The sequence below is a fragment of the Tupaia chinensis genome, unplaced genomic scaffold, assembly GCF_000334495.1.
Source record: "Tupaia chinensis unplaced genomic scaffold, TupChi_1.0 Scaffold000360_1, whole genome shotgun sequence".
NCBI lineage: Eukaryota > Metazoa > Chordata > Mammalia > Scandentia > Tupaiidae > Tupaia > Tupaia belangeri.
This window is the reverse complement of record NW_006159856.1, coordinates 235,048-245,397: the sequence shown is the minus strand read 5'-3', so window position 1 is coordinate 245,397 and position 10,350 is coordinate 235,048. Positions and strand designations below refer to the sequence as shown.

General features: G+C 45.6%; 1 protein-coding gene across 1 annotated transcript in view; it reads right to left on the bottom strand.

The window, feature by feature from the left end:
- LOC102492021 (heat shock cognate 71 kDa protein-like) overlaps nucleotides 1-9,743 on the bottom strand; it is a 10,654-nt gene extending 911 nt beyond the window's left edge. Inside the window, 4 exon segments of the mRNA XM_014589516.1 lie at nucleotides 4-788; nucleotides 791-1,079; nucleotides 9,427-9,471; nucleotides 9,603-9,743. Of these exon segments, the coding sequence (XP_014445002.1) occupies nucleotides 4-788; nucleotides 791-1,079; nucleotides 9,427-9,471; nucleotides 9,603-9,743 (1,260 nt within the window).
- Between the last annotated feature and the right edge of the window lie 607 nt (nucleotides 9,744-10,350).

The following is a 10,350-nucleotide window of genomic DNA, read 5'->3' as shown; positions in this document are numbered from 1 at the left end:
AGTAGAGCCACCCACCAGGACAATGTCATGGATCTGTGACTTGTCTAGTTTGGCATCCCGAAGGGCTTTTTCTACAGGGTCCAGGGTCCCATGGAACAGGTCTGCATTCAACTCTTCAAATTGGGCACGGGTAATGGAGGTATAGAAGTCGATTCCTTCATAGAGGGAGTTGATCTCAATATTGGCCTGGGTGCTGGAGGAGTGGGTGCATTTAGCCTGTTCCCAAGCAGTGCGAAGGTGGCGGACAGCTCTCTTGTTCTCACTGATGTCCTTCTTATGCCTGCGCTTAAACTTGGCGATGAAATGGTTGACCATGCGATTGTCGAAGTCTTCTCCGCCCAAGTGTGTATCTCCAGCTGTAGATTTGACCTCAAAAATCCCATCCTCAATAGTGAGGATGGACACATCAAAAGTGCCACCTCCCAAGTCAAAGATCAGCACGTTTCTTTAAGCTCCAACCTTTTTGTCTAGACCGTAGGCAATGGTGGCAGCAGTCGGCTCGTTGATGATCCTAAGCACATTGAGACCAGTGATAGTCCCAGCATCTGTGGTAGCTTGACGCTGAGAGTCGTTGAAATAAGCTGGCACAGTAACCACAGCATTGGTAACAGTCTTCCCAAGGTAAGCTTCTGCAATTTCCTTCATCTTGGTCAGAACCATAGATGACACCTCCTCTGGGTAAAAACTTTTGGTCTCTCCTTTGTATCCTACTTGCACCTTGGGCCTGCCTGCGTCATTCACCACCATGAAGGGCCAGTGCTTCATGTCAGACTGGACAACAGCATCATCAGCCTGGGTCCAATCAGACACTTGGCATCAAAAACTGTGTTGGTGGGGTTCATTGCAACCTGATTTTTTGCAGCATCACCGATCAGTCGTTCGGTGTCAGTAAAGGTGACATAGCTTGGAGTGGTTCTGTTCCCCTGATCGTTGGCAATTATCTCTACTTTGCCATGCTGGAAGACACCCATGCAAGAGTAGGTGGTGCCAAGATCTATGCCAACTGCAGGTCCCTTAGATATGGTTACTTCTGTGTAGGCCTGCCTTGGCTCACAAAGCTCACACACCAACCTCTGCAGCTGCTCCCACGTTCAATGAAAGTGGCAATCTCTTCTTCAGTCTCCTCCCAAGATCTTGGGCACACATGCACATGCACCTGGGTTAAGTTTTAAGCCACCAGGTCCAGTACTTGAACCACAGTTGGCCATGTGGTAGTCCAGCTATGTAACCGCTACACTGTCTACTGGCCCTCGAGACATCTTTTTTTTTTTATTTTAAATTTCCAGAGGCACGTGCACTCACCAGGAGTGAGAGAGAGAGAGAGGGAGAGAGAGAACCCCTCAATAGGGCATGTCCCTTCCCTGCAATCTTTTCTTCATTTCTCCTTCCTATTAGGATTCTGGGCACACAACAGGGACCTGGTGTGTTTTTAGAGATCACTGGGGCTAGGATTTGAACTATGGTCAGCCTGTGGGATCCTGCTACCCTTAATTGCTGTTCTGTGGAGCTGGCCCTGTCCTTTTCCTTTTTTTTTTTTTTGGAGAGGTTTTCGCTGTAGGGCGCGTGTGCTCGCCAGACAAACAGAGAGAGACAGAGAGACAGAAAGCGAGAAATAACCCCCCAGGGGGGATGGTCACACCACAATCCCTTCTCCTCCATTCTCCTCTTGGGATCTTGGGCACACATGCACACGCGCCCGGCGTGAGTTTTAAGCCACTGGGTCCGGGACGTGAACCGCGGTCGACTATGTGGGAGTCCAGCAACATAGCCATTACGCTAACTGCTGGTTGCCCCTGTCCTTTAAAATCTAGATGGAGGCTGCCAAACCTCCACAGTTCTTGAATCCTTTCCCTGCAAAATTACCTCTGCATGCACACCAACCAAGATCTGCCACTTGCATGTTCTGGAATGAGGATAGAGAGGCATAATTAGCAGTGAGTTGAGCCACATCTGGGACTGCTTGAACCATGGGCTTGAACTAATGAATGCTGCACTGAGAGGCAGAGAACAGAGCTAAGACAGCACAAGGCAATGAGTCTCCCCTTGACTGTCCCCTGACTATTCTGCTCTCTAAGTCTCTGGGTCTGTGATGGGAGGGGAAGTCTTGAAGATCTCTGAAATGCTCTATGGACCTTTTTCCGTCATTGTTTTGATCATTAACATTTGGATCTGTTCTATCAGTGCTAACATCTTTAGGAACTGGTTGTTAAGCCATACTCTTAGTTTTCTCTGCCAAAATGTTTCATTCTTTGCATGATAGTCTGTGAATTTTCTAAGTCTTTGTGCTCTGCTCCCTTTTTCATTTTTAATTCTATCTTTTTAAAAAGGTTCTTATAGCCAGCAGGTGGCATGGAGGTTAGGGCACTGGATGCCATATGGCCAACTGTGTGGTTCAAGTCCTGGACTTGATACCTTAAAAATCATTCCAGATACATGTGCACGCAGGCCCTAAATCCCAAAGAAACTGGAGGAGAAGGGATTGCAGCATGGCCATCCCCCTTGGGGGAGGTTACTTCTCACTTGCCTTCTCTCTGTTTCTCTTTCTTTGTCTCTCTCTGGAGAGCAATTGCACCATATAGCCAAAACCTTTTTTTTTTTTTTTTAAGAGAGATATTTTGCTAGAGGGCACATGCACTCACCAGAGCGACAGAGACAGACAGAGAGACAGAAAGTTATGGCCATGCCACAATCCCTTCTCCATTCTCCTCTTAGGATTTTGGGTGTGCACACACATACACCTGGCATGAGTTTTAAGCTGCTGGGTCTGAGACTCAAACCATGGTCAACTATGTGGGAGTCCAGCAATGTAACCATTATGCCATCTGCTAGTTCTGCCAAAAACTTTTTGTAAAAAAGGTTCTTATTTATTTCTTTGATGAGAGAGCAATAGAGATCACCCCAACAGGGTCCTGATACCATGATTCACTCCAGCCTTCAGCCAACCCCAAATTGTGGCCCAGTGTACTCAGAGAATTCTGTAGACATGAACCAGGAATTCTTTCATGTGGGATTGTCTTGCAGAGCATCATGTTTTATTCTGCACCAGTGTCTGGCTCTATTCAATTTTTAAGTCATTCCATTGCGCCTTCATTTTACTGTTTGCAGTTAGAAGGAACCACACAGCTCCTTCTACATTTTGCTTAAAACTTTCTTCTGCCAGATACCCTAGGTGACCACTCCTAAGCTTGGAATTCTAGAAAACTTTAGGGTGTGGATAAAATGCAGCTTTTTCCCCCAATGGCAAAACAAAATTGACCTATTCGCCAATTTCCATTTTCTTAATTTTCACCTGAGATCTCATCAGAATGGCCTTTAAAGTTCCTGTTTTTATCAGCATTATTCTCACAGCGACTTAACCAAACTTTAAATATTCCAGTTCTTTCCTAGTCCGTTCTTTCAATGCGCCCTCAGAATGTAGGCTTCTCTTTCCTGTTTTTCCAAACTCTTCCAACCCCTGCTCATTGCCCAGTTTGAAACCCACTTCCACATATTCAAGTATTTATTATTAATACTGTCCTTCTTCTCCATACCAATTTTCTGTTATAGTCCATTTTCTGTTACTAATAACAGAAATACCTGAATATGGATAACATATAAGAAGTAGAAGTTTATTTAGCTCATGGTTTGGGAAGTCCAGGTTCAGGGTGACACTGGTGAGACAGAGTAAGTGAAGAACCAAGCAAGAGCCAAGCAGGAGCACATAGATCCATGTCTCTGTGTGTCCTTATAAACCGATGAGTGCCCAATCATGTGGCCCACTATGATACCTAATCATTTCCCAAAGGCCCCATTTTCTTTCTTCTTTTTTTTTAGAGAAAGTTTTGTTTGTTTGTTTATTTTGTTTTGTTTTGTTTTGCTATAGGGTGCATTCACTTGCCAGACAGTCAGAGAAAGAGAGACAGAAAGTGAGAAATCACCCCTGGGGGGATGGCCACACAACAAACTCTTCTCTTCTATTTTCCTCTTGGGATTTTTAGACATACATGCACATGCACCCAGCATGAGTTTTAAGCCACAGACAGGGTCTGGAACTCAAACCATGGTTGACTACATGGGAGTCCAGCAACATAATCATTACACCATATGTTGGTACCCAAAGGCCCCATTTTCAACACCATAATTAGATTAATCCTCCACCCTCTCAACATCATAACAATGGCTCACCAAATTTCAATACATGCAATTTTGGGAGACACATTCAAAATGACACTAAATAGACTTTAACTTTGAAAAACCTTATCAGAGACAAATAGGTAAAGCCTATATTAATGAAAAGGTCAATACAATAAAATTATATAATAATTATAAACATTTACACACTTAATAACAGATCCTCAAAATATGAAGCAAAAAATGACATAATCAAAGGGGAAACAGACAGTTTCGTAATGAAGTTTGAAAAGTCAATACCCCATTATCAATAATGAATAGAGTAACCAGACAAAATTTAATTAGGAGGCTAGAAGACTTAAGAAACAAAATAAGGGGCCAACAGATAGCATAGTGGTTACATCACTGGAATCCCGCATGGCTGACCACAGTTTGAGTCCTGGACCTGGTGCCTAGAAAATTATGCCAGGTGCATGTGCGTGTGTGCCCAAGATCTCATGAGGAGAATGGAGGAGAAGGGATTGTGGCATGGCCACCTCCCCTGAGGATAATTTCTCACTTTCTCTCTTGCTGTGTCTGTCTGTCTCTTTCCAGTGAGCACACATATCCTAAGGCAAACACCTCTAAAGAAAGAAAAGAAAGAGAAAGAAAGAAAGAGAAAAAGAAAAAAATCTTAAAAAAAGAAAGAGATAAAATGAAAATTTACTGAAATTTATGCAGTGAAAGCTATGCTCAGAGGAAAACTTACAGATGTTATATTTAAAAGAAGAAAGTTGGGACCAGCAGTTGGCGTAATGGCTCCCATGTAGTCGACCACTTTTCGAGTCCTGACCTGGTGGCTTGAACTCACACCGGGTGCGTGTGTGCGTGCTCAAGATCCCGAGAAGAGAATGGAGGAGAAGGGATTGCAGCATGGCCATCCTTCCTGCGGGTGTGATTTCTCACTTTCTGTCTCTCTTGTCTCTCTCTGTCTTTCTGGTGAGCACACATGCCCTATAGCAAAAACCTCTCAAAAAAAGAAAAAAAAAAAGGAAGAAAGTTTAGGATCAGCAGATGGCATAGCATTTACATCTCTGACTCCCACATGGCTGACCGAAGTTCGAGTCTCAGATCTTGTGGCCTGAAAATCAAGCCATCATTATAAAAATGCTCAAATACTAAGATTAGAGGGAAAATTCCTCAACATAATAAAGGATTACCAGCCCACAGTTAATACCATACTCAAAGGTGAAAGATATAAAGCTTTACCCTAAGATCAGGAACAAGAATGCTGGGCATGTGTGTATGCGTGCCCAAGATCCTGGGAGGAGAATGAAAGAGAAGGGATTGCAGCATGGCCATCTCTCCAGGGGGTGATTTCTCACTTTCCCACTCACTGTCTCTGTCTTTTTCTCCAGTGAGCATACATGCCTTAAAGCAAAAGCCTCAAAAAGAAAAAAAAAAGAATTAATAATCTAACTTATATCTTAAGGAGTCAGAAAAAGAAGAGTAAGCCAAACCTAAAGCTGGTAGAAGGAAATAAACATTAAAGACTAGAGCAGGAATATAGAAAATAGGAAAAAGTAGAGAAAATCAATAAAACCAAAAAGTTGGCTTTTTTGCAAAGGTCAATAAAATTGACAAACCTTTACTGACAAGACTTAAAAGCAAAACCCACAAACAGGAGAGGAGGAAAGAAGGTATTATACTAACTGTTTGGAGACAATTATCTTTGGCTACCAGGATCAAAGATGAGGATGGTGATGGTCCAAGGCTGGACAGTCTCTGGGCAGATGTTTTGGCAGAAGTCAGGTTTCAGTGGTCTCCATTCGAGGTTATGGTTCCGGCCAAGTTCTCTAAACAACAGTTCTTGTTATCAGGCATGCTTGTATGAGAAAGCACCTCCTCCGTGGCCTTCCCAGCTGTTTAGTCTGAGTTAACAAAACTCCATTTTGATTCTGAAAAACTTTCACATATCACCCTAAGTGATCTGCAGAGTCAACACAACGCCTATCAAAATGCCAATAGCCTTTTGGGACCAGCAGTTAGCGTAATGGCTATGTCGCTGGACTCCCACGTAGTCGACCGCGGTTCGAGTCTCGGACCCGGCGGCTTAAACTCACGCCAGGCGCGTGTGCGTGCGTGCCCAAGATCCCGAGAAGAGAATGGAGGAGAAGGGATTGCGGCGTGGCCATCCCCCCTGGGGGGTGATTTCCTGCTTTCTATCTCTCTGTCTCTCTCTGTCTGTCTGGCGAGCGCACGCGCCCTATAGCAAAAACCTCTCTAAAAAAAAAAAAAATTCCAATAGCCTTTTTATTTTTAATGGAAGCATATTCTTAAATCTGTATGAAATTACAAGAGACTCCAAATAGCTAAAAATAATAGGAATTTAAGATATTTTAAACAGCAAGAATAATTTTTTGAGCTAATCCCTAAGTGCTCTCAGGATATTTGCTGGAGAAGGAACATTCCAAATTTGCCTCAGATCTTTGTGACCTGCTCTGCTTAGTGTAGTCTGGATGGTAATTTGAAAAATGGCCCTTTACGGGTCAGTCATTCCCTGTGTGCCTAAAATGACAATTCGACCTGTCAGAATGTTTTCCTATTACTGCCTAAGGTATTTGCTTACTTGCATATTTTATTTGTTCTAGAAAAATAAATGGAAGCTGTAAGAATCTAAACACTGACATTACAATGATCACAGAGGGGTGGGAAAGAAACAAAAGTAGCTAGAAACCTTGCTAATTCTGTCTCCCCATTAGCCAGGGTTCCCCATTTACCCAAAGGCACTTGCACAATGACACGAAGTCTCACTTTCAAGACACCACGGAAAAGGGACTGGAAGTTTTTATTTAGGAGTTAGTTTGGAGAAATCTTAGTCCTAGGCGATATGGCAGCCTTGGAGGAGCAGCACATGACTCTCTCTAAAACACTGAAGTAAACTTCATGGTGGGAAAGCTGAGGCCTCAGCCCACGGAGCTCCATGGGTATTTCACACTCATTCTCCACATTGAAGCTTGGCCTCCCAGGTGCAACTCTTCTGTGAGGTTCTGTGCTTCACCACCACATTATGAGGTCCACACGTGCTGGCTGGCCTGGACACGTCTAACCCTGGTATGGTGCTTTCATGTGGAGCAGCCAGGTCACTGTACTTAGTAAAGCCTTTTGCACCGGCAGCAGGATCTCTTGCCTCCAAACCCTACCATTGTCCTGCAATGTCTTCTGGCTCCACATCTGACCCCACATCTGACCCCTTGTCCTGACAGTGCCCGGGTCCCAGCCATGTCAGTGCTGGCAGTTCCCAAACTCCCTGGAGGCTCCTGGCTAGTTTTGTTTCAGGGATAGGAACTGTCAAAGAACAAAATCAGGGGACCAGCAGTTAGCGTAATGGCTATGTCGCTGGACTCCCATGTAGTCAACCGCGGTTTGCGTCCCGGACCTGGTGGCTTAAAACTCACGCTGGGCGCGTGTGCGTGCGTGCCCAGGATCCCGAGAGGAGAAGGGATTGCGGCGTGGCCACCCACTCTGGGGGGTGATTTCCTCGCTTTCTGTCTCTCTGTCTCTGTCTGTCTGTCTGGCGAGTGCACGCGCCCTATAGCAAAAAAAAAACCAAACAAACAAAAAAAAAAAACAACCTCTCCAAAAAAAATAGAACAAAATCACAACAAATTGAGTTTCAAAGGTTGAATTGTTTTTATTAGCGATTCATGAACTGGGCAATACCCAGTCTGTAAGGTAGACTGGGTGTGGCTGGATAACCACCCCACAACCCCTTTATAAGGCAGCTTTACGGGGAACAAAGAAACAGCACAGTGCAAAAGGCGGACTGGCTGTCATTAGGTTACTTTGCTTGCAGGGGTTCAAGCCCCTGTTATGCTGGTTCATGTTGACTAGGTTCCTTTTGAATGGTTGCGTCAAGCTCATTTTTGCTTTTTGTTTTTGGAAAACAGACCTGTTTTGGGATTTCTTTTTTCTTTCTTTCTTTTAATTGACAGAGGGTTGGTGCACTCTCCAGAGTGAGAGAGACGCAGAGAGAGGAAGAAGGAGAAAGCACTCCCAATAAGACACAGTCACACCACAATCTCCTTCTCCATTGCTCCATCCTGTCCTGAATTGGAGCATACATACACGTGATGGCATGTTCTTAAGCCACTGGGGCCAGGCAGTAAACAACAGTGGCCATGTGGGATCAGCTCCCTTGACTGCTAGGCCATGGGACCAGCCCTGTTTGGGGATTTCTTGAGTTTTTTTTTTTGTTTGTTTCAGTAGCACTTAGCAGTAGTGCTTCCATTTTGGCTCTTAGTGTTTGTCAACAGCTTAGGGTTTTTTCAAGTTTATTTATTTATTTATTTATTTATTTTAGAGTATTTTTGCTATAGGGTGCGTGTGCTCGCCAGACAGACAGAGAGTTAGAAAGTGAGAAATCACCCCCCAGGGGGATGGCCACACCACAATCCCTTCTCCTCCATTCTCCTCTCAGGATCTTGGGTATACATGTACACGCGCCCAGCGTGAGTTTAAACCACTGGGTCCGGGACGTGAACTGCGGTCGACTATGTGGGAATCCAGGGACATAGCCATTACGCTAACTGCTGGTCCCGTCAAGTTTATTTATTTTATTCATGATAGAGAATGTGCATGAGAGAGAGAGAAGGAGCGAGAGGGAAAAGCACTCTTACTGAGGTCTTACTCCATTGGGATCCCCTCTTCCCAGCCCCCTAGCTCGTTAGGGTCTGGGCTCACACACCAGGCATGCTTTCGAGCCGAACCAGGGATCTGAACCTGCAGTCAGTCATGTGGCTTCCAGCACTGCAGTTCAGTTTGCTACTGACTGCACCACCAGGTTGCACCCCTAGTTCTTTTTGAAGCTAGGCACAGAGTGGTCAAAAACAGCTGTATCACCACCTGCCGTGTGGGAGGCCCACCCAGCCTGAGCAGCTCTCCTCCAACGCCCCCCTCTGCTGTGACCCACCCTGAGGCTTGTCAGGTCTTTTACGCAGTCACAGGCATTCAAGATGCTTCCTAAACTATTACATGGTTAAAGAGATGTGAATTAGAGAGAATTACAAGTGGGTCTTCTCTCCTCTTTGGAGACATTAAAGTTTATTTAAATAAAGGCTACTGGAATAGACAAAATAGATTTCTGTTAATTATAAAAAGTGAGAAATTGAACCTGCTAGTCTATTCTTTTTTGTCCACTTTCCTCTTATTTCACTTCAGTATTAAAGGAACAGACTTGACTGGCACCAAGTACCACAGGCTGGGCTATCGGGGCCCCACCTGGTGAGTGAAGTCTTAGCAACACATTTTCTCACCCAGTAGTTTGGGATCTGGTACCTCTGGCTTGTTGGCATCCAGGCGTGTGGCTATTTCGCCTGTCTCCTGTGAACAGACGCATGGAGTGGGTCTACAGATGTCACATTCAGAGGGAGTGTTAAAGCACATACCTCTGGCTCCCCTCAGGCGGTGTAGAACACCACATCTGTGGCACTTGAACGGGATCTTAGTCTAACTGGAAGCCTCTCAGTGCCGCTGGGGTTGCAGGTGTGGGAAGAACGCAGGTTCCTCCGGCTGCCGGGGCTGGACCCTTGCTCAGCTAGGCTCCAGAAGCCCATCTGCAAAGCAAGCCCGAGCCTGACACTGCGCACATTCATCTTCCATGCTGTTCTGTGGTCCTGCCGTGCTCCATCTTTGTTACAAGTAGACAGATGGTGGTATTTGGCCTCCTGTCAGCTTTAATGAGTATAGATAGAAGTGATAAGAACATTGCTTCATGGAGCCCATTTCCTTCTCTGTATGTGTGTGTGTGTTTTAAGTTAATATAGCGCTCACAGCTAAGCCAGGCTCTGAAGTCCTAGTTCAACATCAGGGCAATGTCCCCTCACAGTGGGAGGGGAACACAGGGTCTGTGTCTTGCAGCTGCTCCCAGAACTTGCTTCAGGTGTCAGTCACCTGTCACAAGAATGACCGAGGTGCTGCTCGGTCCTAAAGGCTGGGAGTCCTGGTGCACAGAGCCCTCTGTCACTCTAGGGACCAGGCATATCCCTGGGCCTTCTGAGAGGCTCTGATCTGCCCGTCTCCCTTCCACACACACAGCAGGTGCACAGCCATAGTAGAACAGCGTCTCAGAGGACACCAGTCTACCACATCATTCTTCTGGCGGCCGAGTTCCCCCTGCAGGACTCTGGGCTCTGCACAGCCCTCCGGGCAGTGCTCCTGCTGCCTCCAGTCGCTTCCTCTGCTCACCTGCTGCCTCCCTCC